General features: G+C 43.6%; 1 protein-coding gene across 1 annotated transcript; it reads right to left on the bottom strand.

The window, feature by feature from the left end:
* Positions 1–1823: 1823 nt before the first annotated feature.
* LOC309693073 (uncharacterized protein) lies at positions 1824–18068 on the bottom strand (the record flags this gene model as incomplete). Its single annotated transcript, XM_082512049.1, has 5 exons — positions 1824–2729; positions 2865–2950; positions 6819–7484; positions 16767–16978; positions 17883–18068. The coding sequence occupies 4 exons, from the start codon at positions 18066–18068 to the stop codon at positions 2878–2880; spliced, it is 1137 nt and encodes a 378-aa protein (XP_082368175.1). The 3' UTR covers positions 1824–2729; positions 2865–2877.
* Positions 18069–23066: the final 4998 nt, after the last annotated feature.

Below are 23066 nucleotides of genomic sequence, written 5' to 3'. Positions count from 1 at the left end.
GATGACTGCATTGATGAAATTGGGCCTGCAAAATACATCACTAAACTTGATATGTTAAAAGGGTATTGGCAAGTGCCTTTGACACAGCAAGCATCTGACATTTCAGCTTTTGTCACTCCTGACCACTTCCTGCAGTACACAGTTATGTCTTTTGGTATGTGCAATGCCCCTGCAACATTTCACAGAGTGGTCAATAAAGTGTTGGGAAGCATCCCCAACTGCAGAGCATACTTGGATACATCGTTGTGTATAGCAGTGACTGGTCAACCCACATGGCTACATTGAAAGAAGTCTTTATTAGCCTGGAAAATGCATCTCTCACTTTGAACCTTGCCAAATGTGATTTTGCTAGAGGCAGTGTCCTCTACCTTGGCCAGCAAGTTGGTCTAGGAAAAGTGTGCCTTGCAGATGCCAAAGTCACTGCGATTAGGGAGTTCCCCCAACCAACCACCAGGAGAGAACTGTGGCGTTTCCTTGGGATGACAGGATATTACCGACGATTTTGTAAGAATTTCTCTTCTGTTTCTGCCCCTCTCACTGACTTAACCAGTCCCTCAAAGCCGTTTATTTGGCCTGAGAGTTGCCAGCAGGCTTTCGAAAGCCTTAAGGGCTTACTTTGTTGCACCCCCGTTTTGTCTGCTCCTAACTTCTCTTTACCATTCAAACTGGAAATAGATGCCAGCACAGTTAGTGCATGAGCGGTGCTTCTCCAGGAGGATACCCAGGGCATTGACCATCCTGTGAGTTACTTCTCTCGGAAGTTTGATAAACATCAGCTCAGGTATTCTACCATTGAAAAGGAGACACTTGCTTTGTTGTGGGCCTTGCAACATTTTGAAGTTTATATAGAGTCATGTCAGAGTTCAGTTCAAGTATTCACAGATCAAAACCCTTTAGTTTTCCTCTCTAGAATGTATAATCGCAACCAGCGGCTTATGCATTGGTCACTGATTATTCAGAATTATCCCCTCAATATCCATCACAATAAAGGGTCAGAAAACATTGTAGCAGACGCTGTCTCCCGTGCCGTTTAGAGATGTCACCAAACCCTGAGTTTAGTTCTTAAAGGGTGGGGGTGTTACGTGCCAAGAGATGTGGCTTTACTTTTGGTGTTCTTTTTATCTTTAAGGTGTCAAGTCTCCACCTATTGGCCAGTTCAAAGTTGATTGGCATGTTTCTATTGGCTGGTCTGGGCACAGTTGGCCAATCACTCTCTGAGGATCACTACAAATGAGCAGCTCCCTGGCCAGCTGCTGGCTGCTGCTTTATGACAAACATTTGCGAACAGGCTTCTTTGTATTGTGTGTGGTGGGAGGCTGGACAGGTAAGCTGGGGTACCCTATACACTGGTTGCAGGTTTTAAACTGTTAGTCACACTAGGTTATGATTGATTGTGGTTGTCCAGTGTTGCTGTCTCCTTCCTACCTTTGCCTCCACCATGGTGGGGGGGACGTAACACATTTGTTATTGCACATTATACTTCTCAGCTGGAGCATTTAACGCCAAACATTAACTGACATCAGCTGATGGTAGTGCCAGTGCACCGGAAGAAAAATACATATTTGATGCTTTCTATCTATCTGTCCCTGCAAACGACCAAAAACCCTTTGCAAAGTAAGTAATAACCCAAAATTAGCTGTAATGTGATTATTTAATTTAGCACAGTAACACATTGTATTGCCATGTGACTAAAAAGTGCAATATGATTAGAGTAACACATTACTCAGGAATGCATTACAGCTAATTTTGGGTTACTTATAAAGACAAGTTTACATTACACTACAGAATTTTAGTGCAAAAATAATAGTATAATATAACATGCATATGTTGCATAGATTTATTGCTATAAAACAAAAACAAAACAAAACATTTTCTCCCAACATTAAAATGCACCTGACATTTGAATGGCAAGAGAGGGAGTTTGCCAAATAAGACATTTAAACAATCACTCAACAATGTTGGCTTGCATGACAGAAACTTTCTCAGAGTTTCTCTGCACACACAGTGTGTTGTACATCCTCCAAATTTTAGTTATTCTTTAAAGTAAAATACAAAGGAATGCTTTCAAATTCTGTCTTGCCAATGAACTGGAAAGGTGACCTTGAGTACAACAGAATCACTCATAATAACAAGTTCTGCCAGTAATATCTGACAGACAATTGATTTTCCCGATTTGAGGGACAGTATTCATGCACTTGGTATGCTTCACTCACTTTTCTTTGTCTATATAAGCAAGAAGCCAGCTTTACAGTTTTTGGTTACCAGGCTTGTCAGAGTGACCTCTGCTTCTCGAGCTGAAGAACTGATAACGCCTCTTACAAATCTGTGACAGATCAAATTTCCTGGTTTGAGATTTCTATTATACTTTTCAAGTTGACACTCACACCAAGAGCACATTTCCAATTCTCATATTTATGTAAAATACAGGCAAAGGTGTGGAATTACAAAGCTGGTTGTAATTTAATCTTATTTTTTACTCAGAAATTCTTTTCTTGAATTGTAAATTGATGGCTTGCTTTATTTCAAGACATGTGAAGAGGCAGTATGACAGTTCAGTCATACTGCTGCTTCACATTATGTTAAACCAAGTACATCCTTGAATTGTTGTCTTTATTCAGTCACTTTTGACTTCTGTCCATGCAAAGCTTTTATGGGCCAACTCTCACTTGTTGAATATTTGTCACAGAGAGACTGTGGGCTGTTCCATTCAGGATCTGGTTGCTAAAAAACTAAAAAGAGAGAAAACACAAAGACTAAACATCTAAATATTTACTTCAGTTTCAAAAGCAAGTTTAAATAATCCACAAAGAAAACAAATTTTAAATATATTATATGAATATAATAATATAATTTTATAGGCATACCTCTTCAATAAGTTTAATGATGGTTGCATTGCTGACCTCTCCGTAGGTAGTTATCCTCATCTTCATATGTGCCAGTGCTTGCAGGGCTTTAGAGTTTGAAAACATTGCATTTAGAAGTCAATAATAAAATAATATAAAGAATATACATTTTTTTAAATGCAATTCAGTCTCACTTTGTGACACACTTCTGGTTCTTTTAGGACAATATGATTAATTAATAACCTGAAAGTACTGATTTAATTTACAGCTGAAACCCATATATATTTTTGTATTTTAAGAAACAAATGTGTTGCCATTGGCAAAAGGACAATGTAAAGATAAAGTATTTTTTTGTAACAATTTCATTTTAAAAATATCATTCAATCTGTTGCTGAAACCGGTAAAAACTTTATGTTACTTGCATAACCTCAGTTGTCAGAGTAGCATAAGTGAGACGTCTCACTATGGGATGCACCTCCCTGTGTTTTCCTCACAAACATTTGTCTCATTCCACCAATTCTAACTAGCTGGTGAGTGGAACGACCTTAGCAGAACAACACACCTTAAGTAGCTTGTGTACTGTAAGCCTGGTTACCAATATAACAGTAATACAACAGAAGAATAGACCTTGCAGAAAAAGAAGGTTGCCATCTCCAGTTCATGCAAATGCATATGTGCACTGGTGTTAATATCATCTTCACATAACAATGCAAATTATGGTGATTAAAAATATTTTAAGTAAAGTTAAAATAGAAAAACAGCCCTCTGGCTGAACTATTTTCCGTGTTTCTCTGTGACGTAATTCTAGCTAATATTCTCTTTCTAACACCACTGAGCAGCTCAATGGCAACTGGAGTTTAACTTTATCTGCATACAGGCACTTTTTAACACCTGCTGCTGATTTTTAAAAACACACCCATGTTACCTGGTGATATTCACAGTTTAATTGCCTGCTCAGTTATATGTATGATTTCCTCAGACAGCTGACCTGCTTCTGTTTACCATAGAGCACTTGGAGATGATCAGTGACTTTAAATGGAGCTCCAGGTTGGGGAGGAGGGGAGGAGGGGGGGCAGCGGCTGCATTATAGTCACCAGTTTATTTCTTCAAAAGAAGAAAAAGGGGGCAGGGAGAATGCTTTTAAGGTAATAGATCAGATGATGCAAACACCTTGGGCACATAGGGTTTTAGCAAAGTGAGTGCACAAGGGCATGAATGTCAATTGATGGCTATCAAGTTAATGATTTGTTTTTCACAGAAACCATCATTTGTAATTATTAGCAGGCAGCTACCTAAACTAAACTGTGACTATCCTCCTGAGAGGATCTTTTTATGTATGTCCTCTGTGGTTGACACACAAATCACAAAAAATACCCCCAAAAAGATACTTTTTCCCCCTCCATTCTCAGAAGTGTATCACCGGTTAATATAGGTGTGCTTTCTAAATCAGCAGCAGGTGTTAAACAGAAAAAGTGACCAAGATGTATGCGGGAAAACCTTTACAGCTTTACCTGCTCGGTGTTGTTAGAAGAAAAAAAAGCCCACTTGTTATTTATGTCACACAAATACGGGTATGAATCCAGCCAGAGGGCTGTTTTACTATTTTAACTTTATTAAAAATATGTCTAATCAATATAATTTGCAATGTTTTCTGAATATAATACCAATACCTATGCAAGAATGAATATGCATGAACTGGAGATGGTGACGTCTTTCTTCTGGTCAAATCATGTGATATGCACACAGAAATTGATACATTTGGAAAATGAAGACTGGAATATATGAGCAAAGCCAGTTAATGAATTAACCAGTTCAACTAGAACATCGTTTTCCTTTCTTTGAAGAGGCAGGAACTGTTTATTATTTTTCTTTGTCATAATTCTTTTGCTGTAAATGATTTGTTTTCTTCATGCTCTGTTGTGCAGCCCATGTTTTTTCATCAAAAGAGCTATCTGCATGTCGGACAAGGCCTGGGTTAACCCCAGTCCTTTCTCTTTTTGAATGTGTGATGGCTGCAGATAACATTCACACACACAATATCGGATGGCAAGCCTGGCCCATCAGACTCAAACTGGAAGACTCTACAGCAACTGGATCAGGATCAGCAAACTGATATTGCTCATAAAAAGACACATAATCTATCTCTGATGGGTTTAATAGCAACACCATCATCCCCATAGATTTACCTATGGTTTGGACAGCACAGTGCTACGCATGGAGGCAAATATCAGTAAACTCAGTGATTTCTTCCTACAGATTCCAGTCAGGTTTGGATGCCATGTCCTTGGATAGCTCTGCTAGGTAAGCAGCGAACATGAAGTAAACACATTAATGCCCTTACCACTTCAGCTGCCACTTCATAGTGACTTTCAGTTACGGCAGTCTGAAAGTGGTCTGCCTCTGACACGAGTGTGGTAGCTATAGATTGAGGTAGGCTGCAACTAACAGCTTTCTTTGGACATGTGAAGTAAGCAGTGCTTCTCCATGTTTCTCAGTCCCCCTCAAAATCCAGGGAAAAAGCTTCTTGTATTTGGCTACTGCCATAAGACTGTCCTTCCATGAGAAACTGGGATTAGCTGTTTTGCTGCCCTGGTGGCTTGGGGCATTTTTTCCCCTCATAACATGATGTAGTGGATATGATGGCCCACAAAATATCAGTCTGGTTATTCTGAATATCCATTCTGTGAGTAGGGGAGGCTACTTGACATGTCATCTCCACAAACGCACAGTCGAGAATCTCCATTTGCTATGTTGTGAGATAAGGTTGAATTTATATTCACTGACTGAAATTCTCACAGTGAGAATAGTGTATGTTAATTTCATTGCTAACTATACCCGAAAAGGACAACGTTGTTGGCTGGCCAGGGAGGCGCATCCCATTGTCATGTACTGTGTGACGCAGGCAAAGTAAGGGCACAAAATGCAGACACACAGGCAAAAGTAAACTTAAATGCAGCTTTATTGCTGAATTACCAAACATGTTAACCAAGGAATTCCCAAGGTAACTAAAGTTAGTGTTGAGATTTGAAATATATATTTTGAAGCTTATCTGCTGATTATATTGTTTTATATATAAGAGAGCTTTGAGTTTGAGTTAAAAGTACTGACAGGAAACGACATGCTTTTGCAAAACTAGGACCTGCAGCCAGAAAGTGAAACTAAGCAGAGTCTTTGTGTAACAGAGTTAGAAAATAGCTTAATGAATTTCCTCAAAATTGATGTGCTTTGTGAATAGTTGGAGCCACCTGGTGGACAAACACAGCAACTGCAACTGTTAAGGTTCCAAATTGCTGCACAGCGCATGCCTCAGCAAAGGAAAAAGAAACTCCAAGTTATACTAAGTAGATGGCAGATGTGCACACAGAACCGACAGATGAGCTTACAGTAATTGTTTTACTTAGTGCACATCCTGTGATATTCACAGTTTATATTAAATAAAAGACTGTTTTCAAAACAGTTGGCTGTGAATAATAGCTCATAATAGATAATAGCGAAAATCAAGGTTTCTCATGCAAGAGACTGTTATTTAAAGTCCTTAGCATTTCAAATCATTGGGGAGAGTCTGCCTTCAAGTTATAAAACTGGTCTGCTTCAGACAGATGCCTTTTTTCTATAATGCGGAAGTCTTAAAAAATACCCTAATCAAAAAGAAATGCTACTGTTACTAAAAAAAGAAATATCTGTGATGATGCTCCCCTTGTCACACCAACTCTGTAAAATGTATTAAAAATTTGACCAAAATTTGACCAAAAAATTATGGATTGAAAATCTAATAATTATAATAATGTATACTTTATTGATCCCCGTGGGGAAATTCCTCTCTGCATTTAACCCATTCACTCTGTGTGGTATGTTAGACAGTTATTTAACAAGCATGGTGTTAACACACTATAGGATCTATTCAACCATATGGTATCTGTTTAAGTCTCGGTGTATTATCATATGCTATATAATTTTCCAGGGAATTAGACTCACCTTTCGCTGTTGTAATGGTTGATGGTGCTGTTGTAGGGCTTGGTGGTGGTGTTGTAGTGGTGGTTGGAGGTGCTGTTGTAGTGGTTAATGTTGTTGTAGTGGTGTTCAGACGTGCTGTTGTAGTGGTTGGTGGTGTTGTTGTAGTGGTAGTTGGTGTTGCTGTAGTGGTGGTTGGAGGTGCTGTTGTACTGGTTGGTGGTGGTGTTGTAGTGGTTGGTGGTGGTGTTGTAGTGGTGGTTGGTGGTGGTGTTGTAGTGGTGGTTGGAGTTGCTGTTGTAGTGGTTGGTGATGTTGTTGTAGTGGTTGGTGGTGGTGTTGTAGTGGTGGTTGGAGGTGCTGTTGTAGTGGTTGTTGGAGGTGCTGTTGTAGTGGTTGTTGTTGTCATTGTCATGGTCGTAGGTGCTGTTGTAGTGGTTAGTGTTGTTGTTGTTGTGGTCAAAGGAGCTGTTGTAGTGGTTGGTGGTGGCGTTGTAGTGGTGGTTGGTGGTGGCGTTGTAGTGGTGGTTGGAGGTGCTGTTGTAGTGGTTGGTGGTGGTGTTGTAGTGGTGGTTGTAGTTGCTGTTGTAGTGGTTGGTGATGTTGTTGTAGTGGTTGGTGGTGTTGTTGTAGTGGTCAAAGGAGCTGTTGTAGTGGTTGGTGGTGGCGTTGTAGTGGTGGTTGGAGGTGCTGTTGTAGTGGTCGGAGGTGCTGTTGTAGTGGTTGGTGGTGGTGTTGTAGTGGTGGTTGTAGTTGCTGTTGTAGTGGTTGGTGATGTTGTTGTAGTGGTTGGTGATGTTGTTGTAGTGGTTGGTGGTGTTGTTGTAGTGGTGGTTGGAGTTGCTGTTGTAGTGGTTGGTGGTGGTGTTGTAGTGGTTGGTTGTGTTGTTGTAGTGGTGGTTGGAGGTGCCGTTGTAGAGGTTGGAGGTGCTGTTGTAGTGGTTGTTGTTGTCATTGTCATGGTCGTAGGTGCTGTTGTAGTTGTTAGTGTTTTTGTTGTTGTGGTCAAAGGAGCTGTTGTAGTGGTTGGTGGTGGCGTTGTAGTGGTGGTTGGAGGTGCTGTTGTAGTGGTTGGAGGTGCTGTTGTAGTGGTTGGAGGTGCTGTTGTAGTGGTTGGTGGTGGTGTTGTAGTGGTGGTTGTAGTTGCTGTTGTGGTTGGTGGTGTTGTTGTAGTTGTGGTTGGAGTTGCTGTTGTAGTGGTTGGTGGTGGTGTTGTAGTGGTTGGTTGTGTTGTTGTAGTGGTGGTTGGAGGTGCCGTTGTAGAGGTTGGAGGTGCTGTTGTAGTGGTTGTTGTTGTCATTGTCATGGTCGTAGGTGCTGTTGTAGTTGTTAGTGTTTTTGTTGTTGTGGTCAAAGGAGCTGTTGTAGTGGTTGGTGGTGGCGTTGTAGTGGTGGTTGGAGGTGCTGTTGTAGTGGTTGGTGGTGGTGTTGTAGTGGTTGGTGGTGTTGTAGTGGTGGTTGGAGGTGCTGTTGTAGTGGTTGGTGGTGGTGTTGTGGTGGTTGGTGGTGGTGTTGTAGTGGTGGTTGTAGTTGCTGTTGTAGTGGTGGTTGATGTTGTTGTAGTGGTTGGTGGTGGTGTTGTAGTGGTGGTTGGAGGTGCTGTTGTAGTGGTTGGTGGTGGTGTTGTAGTGGTTGGTGGTGTTGTTGTAGTGGTGGTTGGAGTTGCTGTTGTAGTGGTTGGTGATGTTGTTGTAGTGCTTGGTGGTGTTGTATTGGTGGTTGGAGGTTCTGTTGTAGTGGTGGTTGGAGGTTCTGTTGTAGTGGTTGTTGTTGTCATTGTCATGGTCGTGGGTGCTGTTGTAGTGGTTGGTGTTGTCGATGTCATGGTCGAACGTGCTGTTGTAGTGATTGGTAATGTTGTTGTAGTGGTGGTTGGAGGTGCTGTTGTCGTGGTTGGTGGTGGTGTTGTAGTGGTTGGTGATGTTGTTGTGGTGGTGGTTGGAGGTGCCGTTGTAGTGGTTGGTGATGGTGTTGTAGTGGTTGGTGGTGTTGTTGTAGTGGTGGTTGGAGGTGTTGTTGTAGTGGTTGGTTGTGTTGTTGTAGTGGTGGTTGGAGGTGCTGTTGTAGTGGTTGTTGATGGTGTTGTAGTGGTGGTCGGAGGTACTGTTGTAGTGGCTAGTGTTGTCGTTGTTGTCGTCGAAGGAGCTGTTGTAGTGGTTGGTGGTGGTGTTGTAGTGCTTGCTGGTGTTGTAGTAGTGGTTGGAGGTGCTGTTGTAGTGGTTGGTGGTGTTGTTGTAGTGGTGGTTGGAGTTTCTGTTGTAGTGGTTGGTGGTGTTGTTGTAGTGGTGGTTGGAGTTGCTGTTGTAGTGGTTGGTGTTGTTGTAGTGGTGGTTGGAGGTGCTGTTGTAGTGGTGGTTGGAGTTTCTGTTGTAGTGGTTGGTGGTGTTGTTGTAGTGGTGGATGGTGTTGTTGTTGTTGGTGGTGTTATTGTAGTGGTGGTTGGAGGTGCTGTTGTAGTGGTTGGTGGTGTTGTTGTAGTGGTGGTTGGAGTTTCTGTTGTAGTAGTTGGTGATGGTGTTGTAGTGGTTGGTGGTGTTGTTGTAGTTGTGGTTGGAGGTGCTGTTGTAGTGGTTGGTGGTGGTGTTGTGGTTGGAGGTACTGTTGTAGTGGTTAGTGTTGTCGTTGTTGTGGTTGAAGGAGCTGTTGTAGTGGTTGGTGTTGGTGTTGTAGTGGTTGCTGGTGTTGTTGTAGTGGTGGTTGGAGGTGCTGTTGTAGTGGTTGGTGGTGGTGTTGTAGTGGTTGGTGGTGGTGTTGTAGTGGTATGTGCTGTTGTTGTAGAGGTGGTTGGAGGTGCTGTTGTTGTGGTTGGTGGTGTTGTTGTAGTGGTGGTTAGAGTTTCTGTTGTAGTAATTGGTGGTGGTGTTGTAGTGGTATGTGCTGTTGTTGTAGAGGTGGTTGGAGGTGCTGTTGTAGTAGTTGGTGGTGTTTTTGTAGTGGTGGTTGGAGGTGCTGTTGTAGCGGAGGTTGCTGTTGTTGTAATGGTGGTTGTCGTTGTTGTGGTTGGTGGTGTTGTTGTTGTGGTCGGAGGTGCTGTTGTAGCGGTTGTTGGTGTAATGGTGGTTTGTGTTGTTGTAGTGGTTGGTGGTGTTGTTGTAGTGGTGGTTGGAGGTGCTGTTGTAGTGGTTGGTGGTGTTGTAGTGGTGGTTGGAGTTTCTGTTGTAGTGGTTGATGGTGTTGTAGTGGTGGTTGGAGTTGCTGTTGTAGTGGTTGGTGTTGTTGTAGTGGTGGTTGGAGGTGCTGTTGTAGTGGTGGTTGGAGTTTCTGTTGTAGTGGTTGGTGGTGTTGTTGTTGGTGGTGTTGTTGTAGTGGTGGTTGGAGGTGCTGTTGTAGTGGTTGGTGGTGTTGTTGTAGTGGTGGTTGGAGTTTCTGTTGTAGTAGTTGGTGATGGTGTTGTAGTGGTTGGTGGTGCTGTTGTAGTGGTTGATGGTGTTGTAGTGGTGGTTGGAGTTGCTGTTGTAGTGGTGGTTGGAGGTGCTGTTGTAGTGGTGGTTGGAGTTTCTGTTGTAGTGGTTGGTGGTGTTGTTGTTGGTGGTGTTGTTGTAGTGGTGGTTGGAGGTGCTGTTGTAGTGGTTGGTGGTGTTGTTGTAGTGGTGGTTGGAGTTTCTGTTGTAGTAATTGGTGGTGGTGTTGTAGTGGTATGTGCTGTTGTTGTAGTGGTGGTTGGAGGTGCTGTTGTAGTAGTTGGTGGTGTTGTTGTAGTGGTGGTTGGAGGTGCTGTTGTAGCGGAGGTTGCTGTTGTTGTAATGGTGGTTGTCGTTGTTGTGGTTGGTGGTGTTGTTGTTGTGGTCGGAGGTGCTGTTGTAGCGGTTGTTGGTGTAATGGTGGTTTGTGTTGTTGTAGTGGTTGGTGGTGTTGTTGTAGTGGTGGTTGGAGGTGCTGTTGTAGTGGTTGGTGGTGTTGTTGTAGTGGTGGTTGGAGTTTCTGTTGTAGTGGTTGATGGTGTTGTAGTGGTGGTTGGAGTTGCTGTTGTAGTGGTTGGTGTTGTTGTAGTGGTGGTTGGAGGTGCTGTTGTAGTGGTGGTTGGATGTGCTGTTGTAGTGGTTGGTGGTGTTGTTGTTGGTGGTGTTGTTGTAGTGGTGGTTGGAGGTGCTGTTGTAGTGGTTGGTGGTGTTGTTGTAGTGGTGGTTGGAGTTTCTGTTGTAGTAGTTGGTGATGGTGTTGTAGTGGTTGGTGGTGTTGTTGTAGTGGTGGTTGGAGGTGCTGTTGTAGTGGTTGGTGGTGTTGTTGTAGTGGTGGTTGGAGTTTCTGTTGTAGTGGTTGATGGTGTTGTAGTGGTGGTTGGAGTTGCTGTTGTAGTGGTTGGTGTTGTTGTAGTGGTGGTTGGAGGTGCTGTTGTAGTGGTGGTTGGATGTGCTGTTGTAGTGGTTGGTGGTGTTGTTGTTGGTGGTGTTGTTGTAGTGGTGGTTGGAGGTGCTGTTGTAGTGGTTGGTGGTGTTGTTGTAGTGGTGGTTGGAGTTTCTGTTGTAGTAGTTGGTGATGGTGTTGTAGTGGTTGGTGGTGTTGTTGTAGTGGTGGTTGGAGGTGCTGTTGTAGTGGTTGGTGGTGTTGTTGTAGTGGTGGTTGGAGTTTCTGTTGTAGTGGTTGATGGTGTTGTACTGGTGGTTGGAGTTGCTGTTGTAGTGGTTGGTGTTGTTGTAGTGGTGGTTGGAGGTGCTGTTGTAGTGGTGGTTGGAGTTTCTGTTGTAGTGGTTGGTGGTGTTGTTGTTGGTGGTGTTGTTGTAGTGGTGGTTGGAGGTGCTGTTGTAGTGGTTGGTGGTGTTGTTGTAGTGGTGGTTGGAGTTTCTGTTGTAGTAGTTGGTGATGGTGTTGTAGTGGTTGGTGGTGTTGTTGTAGTGGTGGTTGGAGTTTCTGTTGTAGTGGTTGATGGTGTTGTAGTGGTGGTTGGTGGTGGTGTTGTTGTAGTGGTGGTTGGAGGTGCTGTTGTAGTGGTTGGTGGTGTTGTTGTAGTGGTGGTTGGAGTTTCTGTTGTAGTAGTTGGTGTTGGTGTTGTAGTGGTTGGTGGTGTTGTTGTAGTTGTGGTTGGAGGTGCTGTTGTAGTGGTTGGTGGTGGTGTTGTGGTTGGAGGTACTGTTGTAGTGGTTAGTGTTGTCGTTGTTGTGGTCGAAGGAGCTGTTGTAGTGGTTGGTGTTGGTGTTGTAGTGGTTGCTGGTGTTGTTGTAGTGGTGGTTGGAGGTGCTGTTGTAGTAATTGGTGGTGGTGTTGTAGTGGTATGTGCTGTTGTTGTAGTGGTGGTTGGAGGTGCTGTTGTAGCGGAGGTTGCTGTTGTTGTAATGGTGGTTGTCGTTGTTGTGGTTGGTGGTGTTGTTGTTGTGGTCGGAGGTGCTGTTGTAGCGGTTGTTGGTGTAATGGTGGTTTGTGTTGTTGTAGTGGTTTGTGGTGTGGTTGTGGTGGTCGGAGGTGCTGTTGTAGTGGTTGGTAGTTCTGTTGTCGTAGTTGGAGGTGTTGTTGTGGATGTTGGATGTCCATCTGCAGTTGTTGTTGGTGGCATTACGGTGGTTGCTGTCATCATGACTGTTGATGCAAAAGTTCATTCTTATGTTTTAAATAGTTTTGAAGAGCGCCATAAATTGGTTTGACTTCATCACTCTCATTTTTCCTACAGTTTTCATGTTGCGCTGTGCGTATTATAGTAGATTAAAGCAGTGGAACATATATACGTAATTCATTGTATAATGAATTATGATGGCTGTATGATGGCTATATATATATATATATATATGTGTATGTATATACTCTCTTTCTTCTCTAAATGAAGAAAGAGAGAGAGAGTATGCATAGTATGCAAATGGCTAACAAACAGCCATCATAATTCATTATACAATGAGAATAGGACAAATCAACAACTGACGATGACTAATTAATATTGTGCCGTACACAGTCCAAAAGATTTAGTAAGTGATAGGTTTTTAGCTTGAACCCATCCGCTGGAACGTTGAAGGCAATATAATTACACTGCAAAGCAAGACACAAGTAGGCAAAGTTCTTCATGTTTCTCGTGCACGGGAGAGAACCGGACGTTCCCTCGCCTGACCCCAGTTGCTCTCGTCCGTTCTCCCGTACCACTGTTCTTTTATTGAGGTTACATGAATATGCATAAGTTCATTAACATATGACGTCTACATACACACAAAGAGTACCTTGCCTGTGTGTGTGTGTGTGTGTGTGTGTGTGTGTGTGTGTGTGTGTGTGTGTGTGTGTGTGGACTGCTGATCAAAGGGTCAAACATCCTTGGTCAGGAAGAGGGTAGCCTCCCCCTCACCCTAGATGGTTCACCCTAGATAACACGGTGAGGAAGTCCTGCAGTTCATCTAAACAAAGAGCACTTAGACTAGAACAGACGCAACTACGTTAATCCTACCATAAAACAATAAGACACGGTACGACCTCTTCCCATGCTCCCAGGATGTAGGTGTGCATTCTAGTGTGGAATACACACCAAGCCTTTGCAGCCTGTTAAAGATCACACAACCTATCACTACACAATTGATTATACACCTCTAAGAATATATGGTTAAATATTTCTAAGCATAAATGACAATCAACAATACAAAACCTAACAGTAAGCTACATCAGTGTCTGTTTCCTATCATAGCCAAGTAGTTAACAAACGTAAATGGACATTTTATATATTCCTACTAATGTTAACTTGTTGTATCTCTGTTGTGGCCAGTGCTATCCTCCATGCTCTTACATGTTGGGGCAGCAGGTTGAGGGTCACAGATGCCAACAGACTAAATAAACTGATCCACAAGGCCAGTAATGTTGTGGGGATGGAGCTGGCCTCTTATAGGGTGGTGTCTGAGAGGCAGATGTTCTCCAAGATAAGGACAATCATGGATAATACCTCCCACCCACTCCTTGACATGCTGGTCAGTCACAGGAGTACGTTCAGTAAGAGACTGAGATTACCAAAAAGCACCACGGAACGACACAGGAGGAAATCATTCCTGCCCGTGGCCCTCTCCTTGTACAATTCCTCCATCTAATACACTGTAATTGGAAGGTTGCCGGTTCGAGCCCCGGCTCGGACAGTCCCGGTCGTTGTGTCCTTGGGCAACACACTTCACCCGTTGCCTACTGGTGGTGGTCAGAGGGCACGGTGGCGCCAGTGTCTGGCAGCCTCGCCTCTGTCAGTGCGCCCCAGGGTGGCTGTGGCTACACTGTAGCTTGCCATCACCAGTGTGTGAATGTGTATGTGAATGGGTGGATGACTGAATGTGTAAAGCGCTTTGGGGTCCTTAGGGACTAATAAAGTGCTATACAAATACAGGCCATTTACTGTAAACACTGCAATACTTACACCCTTTTTACACACGCTCTTCTCTACTTTGTAATATTCTTGTCAATTTTCTTTATATTTATTTCACCTCTGTTAATTCTTGATATTTATAATTGAGTGATCTGTATATATTAATGCTATTTCTTAAATGTGTAAAATCTGTAACAATGTATTGTTTGGAGTTTAGTCTGTTACTACTTTTAAATTTTTTTCTTGGACCAACTGTAACCCACATAATTTCCTTGGGGATTAATAAAGTGTTCTAAATATGATTCTGATTGTTTCAGGATACATGACCGGCCATTATCCAATGACACATCTGCTTTCCAGTATCTTATGCTCGTTTGTCCTCCTCTTCTTTTCTCTTTTTTCTAAACTGAGCACCTGATGGCTTTGAACGTTTCTTGTTCATCTTCCATTGTTTTTAATTTTGCACTCCTGAACACCCATCCCCTAACATGGGTTCACCACAACATTACCTAATAGACCTACACTTAGCTTACAGATTCGCTTTGTTTATTTCTGGGACTTCGCACAACCTAGGAACAAATCATGAATACATAATGGGCTTGGATTTACAACATTATGAATGAAATGTGCTCTATTTGGAAGCAGCCTGCCCCCCTCCTCTGTCGACAGGTTGTGTGTGAGACTTTAAATCAACAAACTGTAAATTATACATTTTAAATTTTTATTGATCCCCTTACCCCTAATCCTAAAGTGTATATTTATTTTCTTACTTTTTTTTTTTTTTTTTTTTTGCCTGTCCCGTTTGGCTCTTTTGCCATCAGAATTGTTGTCTAAAGGCAAAGAAAGATTCCCAACGGATTTACTTTACCAAATTGACCATCCCAGCCTTGCCGCAATGGTCCATTTGATTCACCTTTTATTGTTTATTTTATTTTCACTTACTGAATACAGGACAGACTGGACTGGGGAAAAGAAGGGGAGAAAGAAAGAGGGAAAGAGAAACAGCTGAGAAGAGGGACGGGGGAGAAGGGCAAAAAACAAAAACCAACAGAACGGGCAGAAAAAAAATGCATATATCAATCACCTGGATCACCTGCTGAGAAAAATAAAATAAAACAAGCAGAAGAGAACAAGAGTAATAGAATAAACAACATCACAATGATATATGGGAATATGACAGTAAATACTAAATATTAAACATTATTGTGCAGCACATAAGATCAACAGAACACAGTGTGCTTTGAGGTAGGAGCCAAAAAGGGTGTAGTTTGTGGGTGTGATCACCCATGTGTACACCTGTGAGCATGGACGCGCTTGTTTTTTTTTTTGTTTTTTTTTAAAAGGTTCCTTCATGTAATGATCTGCTAGAGGGTGTGGGGGGGGCCACAGCCCCGTCCTCCAGGGCATGAAGCAGGTATGGAGGTGATTAAAACTCCAGACATCCAGAGGCCCCCAGAACACAAGAGACCAAGGAAGACCAACAGAGGGGCAGCCGTGCCACTGTCCCAGAAAGAGCTGAGGAGAGTCCCAGATGAGGGCTCACTCAGCAGCCGCGGAGCAGAAGCCAGGGGGAGCTGCAGTGACGCGCCCGTGAGCTCCGCCGGCAGCCAACCGTGCCTGAGTGACCGAGCCCCAGGCCGAGAGGCCGGGGGCACCCCACCTCCGAAGTGGCCCGAGCGAGCCCCAGGCTCCAGGCCCCGATAAGCGGCCGCCAAGGAGTGAGCCGGTGTGTACCTGGACGCCCATCCCCGGACACAAAGAACCACCAGCGCACCGATGTCTGAGGGAGTCCGCCACTGGCAGGGGGAGTGGTGGTAGGGGGAGATAGGCCTCCAAACCTTGGAGGGCCTGAGATGTCCCCAGAGAGGTGGCGCCTGACACCCAACCTGACATATAGACACAGACATACAGGCACACACAGATACAAACATCCATTCCCACCCTCATGCTCTCATATGCACTTACTCCACACTCAACCAACGTGGAGACAGACATAAAGAGACGCTGTACACACGATCACACTCCCCAAGTGTACTCTACAAACCGGGTCTAGGTACCCTTGCCCCTGGAGGGGGGAACTGCACCCAGACCCAGGTGGTGTTACCCTTTTCCCTGCGGTGGGGGGAGGCAGACCGCCCCGACTCCGCAGCAGCAGGGAGGCCCCACACTCCAGACCACAGTCGGACGGCCAACTCCTCCTCCTAGCCCCCCCCCCCGCTCCAGCAGGTCGCAGAGAACGGGGTTGAGAGAAGACTCCAAACCTCCCTCCACCCGCTCATTGTAGTGTTGATGCATGTGTGTTCTAATTTTCTTACTCTTCTTATATTTATTGTTTATGTAGCCGCTAAGACTGGTGGACCTAAATCTTCACCTCCAAGTCCGTTCACATACAGAAGGAAGGGGAGTGAGTGGGTCAGCGCTCAGGGCAAAGAAACTAAGCTGGCTTTGAACACACACCATTTATTTCCATAAAAAACAACCACAGCCAGAATCACAAATACAAGTTAAAATCCCCCGTATATACAATAAAAAGAGTGTTCTCAATACGCTAAAAACCCTGCCGGCAGAAATGGCTATACACTATTAAAACAAAGCTAAACAAATGTCTCCCATATGCTAAAATCCCCCCCACAGTCCCATAGTCCCACAGTCCAGCCACACGTGGGCAAATTTTCCTTATCTGAAACAGGAGAGGAATTTCTCTTCCGGGATGGAAACCACACCGGCCAGAAGACCAAGGAGGGGGCTCCTGTCGCAGACCTGTCTCGTCCTGACAGCGCGTCACCGCATAGTCCCGCCTCACTCCACACCTGAACACGGCCTCCCTCGTAGCACCGCCAGATGCAGGCAGAGGGGCACCCCTGCCCTGCTGTGAATTGCGGCCATCGCCACCCACTGTTGCTGTTCCTGCCGTTAGGACTGGATCACCGAACGGCTTGTGGCACCCCACAGTCAGGCAGCAGTTCCTCTAACACATGTGCGGGCTTGCACGCCTTTCTTTTTCTCCTGCTCGCCTTTCGTGCGTCGCTCCTTTGTCTCTTCTTCTTCTTCTTCTTCTTCTTTGTGTTTAACGGCGGTTGGCAACCAACGTAAAGGAGCATTACCGCCTCCTACCGTTCCGGAGTATGTGTCATGAAACGCTGTGTGGCAGGCAGGGATTGGACCCAAACGCAAACTCACGGGGACAGAACTTGAACTCAAAAGCACAGCTTTATTGCTGGAAAATAGAACACAAGCAATACAAAACTACACTGGGAAACGCTAATTATAACACATACCAGAAGACACGGGGAGAATCACACACAGCATGAGGGACGACGCGACACTGACTCAGAGAAACACAGGGTTTAAATACAATGGGAAGTAACGAGGGGAATGAGACACAGAAGGAGAGCACAGCTGGGAGAAATCAGAACTGACGAGACAAGGGAGCAAAGTAGGATACACTCACATGAGACACAGAACTTCAAAGTAAAACAGGAATTAGCAAAGATGCAAACTAGACTAGGGGAGACAGCAACTAAGAAACACAGAGGGCAGCTACCAAATACTCAGAGAACTAAACAGAATACAAGAACACCAAACTAAGACACTACACTAAAGAACAAGCTAGGACAACAACGAGAACTAAGAACATAATACAGAAAACTCAGAGGCACAAGAAACTCAAAACACTGGGTCACTGACCCAGGACCGTGACAGTATGGGTCAGACAGTGAGTTTACAAGCTGTATCAAAAACAAAACAAAACAACAACAAAAAATAAATAAAAAATAAAAAAAACCCTACACTCTTTCATAAACACCTATAGCCTTCAGAAACCCCACCAGTTCCCTCACCTGTGCCCTACTACCCTCCAACACACTCTTCAGATTAAAGACCCCAACACCCCGCTCCTTCAATCTATTCTGCAGAACTGACCTCTCCACATCATAACCCTTGCACCGCAGTATTACATGCTCTACTGTCTCCTCCTCCTCCTCCTGGCACACTCCACAAAGCCCCGTCTCATGTTCTCCTATCATCTGTAGTGTTTTATTTAATGCACAATGTCCCAGTCTAAGCCTGGTAATGACCACCTCATCTCTCCTACTACCCCTATACAACCTACTCTCTGCCACCTCCTTCTTAAGATGATACAATTGCCTGCCCTTACTCCCTGAATCCCACCGCTTCTGCCACTCCTGAACAACCAGCCTCCAAACAATACCTTTTGCTTCAGATCCACTGCTTGTAATCGCCATCTCAGTCCTATTTTTAGTCAACGCTCTTTTTGCCAACCTATCCACCTTTTCATTTCCACTGATCCCCACATGAGCTGACACCCAAAGAAAGTGAATATTGCCACCACAACACCTTATCCTGCTTATAGTCTCCAGAATAGTGCACAGCATGCCCTGCCTTGTCTTTGAACAAAATGATTGTAGACTTGAAAGAACAGCTGCCGAGTCAGAACATACTACCACCTGCCTGATTTTTGAACACTCTACCCACTTCAATGCCACCAAAATTGCTACCATTTCAACCGTGTACACTGCCAGTCCATCCGAAGTGCGTCTGTTTATTCCAATATTTTTTGACGGAACTGCTATTCCAAACCCTGTACTTCCAGTAACTGGACTTTTAGCACCATCCGTGAACACATGAACACACTCAGGGTAGTCAGTCAAGCTGTGAAAACGAAATGCTGAAACAAGATCGACTCTGCCTTTCAATTTCCTCTTCAGATCCAGCAAGTACCAGTCCACAGGAGGGGTCTCCAATAACCATGGGGGAACCACAGAGAACACCACTGCAGGACATGTTTTAAGTCCATACACCTGACACTCCTCAGCCCACTGATTCCCCACCTTTCCAAAATGATCCTTCTGACTTCTTCCATACTCCCAGCATTCCAAAAGCACCTCCTTTGTGGGATGTGCGTCACCATGACCACCAAGATGAACCCAGTAATTCACCGACACTTGCTTCCTCCTAAGATCTAGGGGCATTTCTCCCATCTCCACCTGTAGGGAACTGACTGAAGACGTTTTAAAAGCTCCACAGCACACTCTAAGGGCTTCCGATTGCAGAACATCCAAACGTCTCAACACAGAAGGAGCTGCTGAACCATATGCCACACACCCATAATCAAAGACCGACCTAATTAACGCCTGGTAAAGTCCTTTCAAAGCAGAAGAGCTCGCTCCCCAACCCCTCCCAGCTACACACCTCATAACATTAATAACTTTTTTGCATTTGGTTTCAATCCGGTCAATATGCTCCCGCCATGTCAGTCTCGAATCAAACACAACACCTAAGTACTTAAAAGAGCTCACTTTCCCAATCACCTTGTCATACAGTTTCAATGTCAAAGTCTCACTCACTTTTCTTTTGGTAAAGAACATCATTTTTGTTTTTTCCATGGAAAACCTGAATCCCCAGTCAAATCCCCACTCAACCACCATATTTACAGCCTCCTGAACCTTGCCCACTAGGTGCTCAATATTTCTTCCTTTTTTCCATAACACACCATCAAGACCTCCCAATTCCCTCAGGAACACCAGAAAAAACATCATTGATCATTATAACAAAAAGCAGAGGACTAATTGCACTGCCCTGTGGCGTTCCATTCTCAACCATGCACTGACTAGAAATTGTAGACCCAATTCGCACTTGGATCTTCCTACCAGATAAAAAGTCTTGGACCCAATTGAATGTCCTGCCACCAATACCCAACTTATGCAACTTGATTAAAAGCCCATCCCTCCACAACATATCATATGCCTTTTCTATGTCAAAAAACACTGCCAAAACAGACTCTTTATTGGCCTGCACTTTCCTAACAACATTCTCAAGTCTAACAATAGCATCAGTTGTGTTCCGAGCTGTCCTGAAACCACTTTGGTAATCGGCTAAAGCCCCTTTTCTTTCCAGCTCAAAAGACAGTCTTGCCATTATCATACGTTCCATTAACTTGCACACATTTGACGTAAGAGCAATCGGTCTGTAGCTATCTGGTTTAGATGGATCCTTCCCGGGTTTTCTTATTGGCACAATAACAGCCTCCTTCCAAGTACTTGGGAGCTCACCCTTAATCCAAACTGTGTTAACCAAACACAGCAGTTTAGTAAGCGCTTTCGTACCAAGGTTCTTCAACATCAAATAACAAATTTGATCCTTTCCCGGGGCTGTGGGCTTTGTTTTTTGAAGTGCTCTCACCAGTTCCTCCCGAGAAAACACCACATCCAAACTACTACCCATGTGCGCCTTTCTTACTAGAGCCTCTGAATACTGTGTTTTAGTTTGGCACATGCTGTCTTTTCCCAACACGGATATGTTATCAGAGCTATGAATCTTAGCAAAAGTTTTCACCATAACCTCCACTTTTTCCTGAGCCGTGACAAAGTTCTGTTGTCATGGCTGGGTAATCCCATTCCCGCCGATCACCTCCCATTCTTCTGACCATGCCCCAGACCTCCCCCACTGGAGTGGTTCTCCCTATTTTAGAACAGAACAACCTCCAACTGCTCCGCTTTGCTTGTCTCACTGTTCTCCTGACCACTGCCACTGCTTTTCTGTACGCAATCAGAGCTTGTACATTAAGGGTTCTTTGGAGAAATTTAAACACCTTGTTTCTTTCCTTTACAGCAATTCGACAGCCCTCTGTCCACCACGGCACCAAAGTCCTATTTACATTGCCTGTACTGGTCGGGATTGAGGCCTTGGCGGCTACCACAAGTACGTCAACAAACTGATTATTCATATGATCAACGCTACCAGACTCATCAACCTTGTCAATCGATTCCTCACATAATTTTTGGAATTTCGTCCAGTCAGCCCTATGAAAACTCCACTTCTTATGCACCTCTCTTAGAGATACCTGTATCTTCCCTCCAACATCACAGAAAACAGGATAATGGTCACTGCCGATAGTAGTGTCTGTTCTGATGGTCCACTGACTTATGCCTGCAAGGACAGTTGAGACTAGAGTTAAATCCAAAACGGACTCTGTTCCATTAACAACATTACATCTGGTCCCCCTACCATCATTCAGGCACACCAAATTGCATGTATCCATCAATTCCTCAATTACCTTACCATTTTTATCTGTGTGTGTGCCACCCCACACTCTGCTATGGGCATTAAAATCCCCACACCAAATAACTCTACGACAGTCACTGCCTTCAATTGAACGAAGACGCGGCAGCTCCAGTCTGGCGCAAGGATTGTAGAAATTCACAATAACAACAGGTTCATCCCTGTCCCAAACCTCAACAGCAATATACTCCAAATCATCGCCTTTACCCAGGAGTCTATATAGAATGTCTTGTTTGACAAACGTTGCACACCCTCCCCCTCCACCACGGTCCCTGTCATTTCTTATTATTTTGTACCCATACAACACAAAATCCAAAGAAGACTTAAGCCAAGATTCCTGTACACAAATGACATCCAGTTTGACACCAAGTAGTTTGACGAAATGCTTCAACTCTTGGCCACTGACCAACAGACTCCTTGCATTCCATTGAAGAATAAGTACCATGAGTACACAAAAGAACATCACGTTTCCTGACTTGACTAAAAATTGAGGTTGTCCCTCACGTCTTCCCATGTCAGTCCTACTAACCCCAAGTGGTTAATCGCCGCCTTAACAATGAGCTGAATTTTCTCCTGCTTAGATCTCACATCAGCTGGCTCCTTTGTCTCTGCGCTCGCTATCCCCTTTAACAGGTCAGCCTGGCGACTGATAGGCCACCTCGGGGAACGCCCCCACCTCACAGGTGCCTACAGTCCACAGTGGATTAGAAGAATTTTGTGCAACAACACTAAAATACATAATATAAATATGAGGATAAAACCATGCAATATAAATATCAATAAACAAACATGCAATATAAATATCACAATCAAATCATGCAAATAAAATCAACACTATGTACCAATACACAGGTTGATAAAACATAAAAACACAAATTTCCACTGTGTGACATTTACTCGCGCTGTTATAACTGGAGCCTCGTCGTCTTGTCTCTCTTTATACTGTACTGTTTATAGCGGAGATGACAATAAAGTTTACTTTGACTTCAGCACAGCAGCAAGCAGGTGCACCGAGGGCTCTCGCGCTCACTTTGTAGAGTTTCGAAAAAACATCTGTGCAAATTATAAGTCTGTATCATAATGTCTGGTGTTTTCGTGTTTGTTGGTTTGTTTTTATTTTGTTTTATTTTGCGAGTTGGTTATTAGATGCTGCTCCAGCCAGCCAGTAAATCCCCTGCCAACCCGCTACTGGAGGTTGTCATAATTCATCCATGACAGGGTTAAATAACAATAATTGCAATGAAAATAACGTTGAAAGACCAGTGGGTGGCAGGGTATAGAGTGACACATGAGTGTCCAATGTAGTAGTTTATGTGCATGTATACATTCAACACTAACACAAATACAAGGAAACAGTCTTTGAATAGCTGTTCACGGTAGTGACCACTATGCGTGAAAGGGTTAATAATACCCTCTATATTATAATTTGATATGTTTGCTCCATGTATAATTTTAACTACTTCCTTTATTTTATTTTAATGTATAAATGCCACAAGAAATTGTCTACCAGTCATATTAAACAATGCTGATCAGTCTTTTTACCATTTCATTTATATGGAATCTTTTGGTTTTCTTTGCACTTCCCTTTCGTCTCCATGGATATTGTCCAAAATGTATTATCCAGAATGCAATCTAGAGCTGTTGATCCATCCATCTCCGACCCAATTTACTAAGGTACTGTATTATTTTATACATGTAACCTGAATGTGCATTGGGTATGATACTTTCTTCTAGCTCTAGTGCATGTACTTACCCTGTTGTTACTCAGTACTTTGAAATGGCTAACAGCTAAACAACAATTCAGTCCAGGTTTGAGCTTATTTGTGGAAATATGGAATAAATATGGAAGTCGTCTGGACAGTTGACATTTTGTTTTTATGAGAATATTAATTATTTTTTGAGGATGCACTGAAAGCATGCAGTTATCCTGGAACATTTATTTA

This window comes from Aulonocara stuartgranti, assembly GCF_965226115.1.
Source record: "Aulonocara stuartgranti genome assembly, chromosome: 17".
Lineage (NCBI taxonomy): Eukaryota > Metazoa > Chordata > Actinopteri > Cichliformes > Cichlidae > Aulonocara > Aulonocara stuartgranti.
This window is presented reverse-complemented; position numbering and strand designations above follow the sequence as displayed.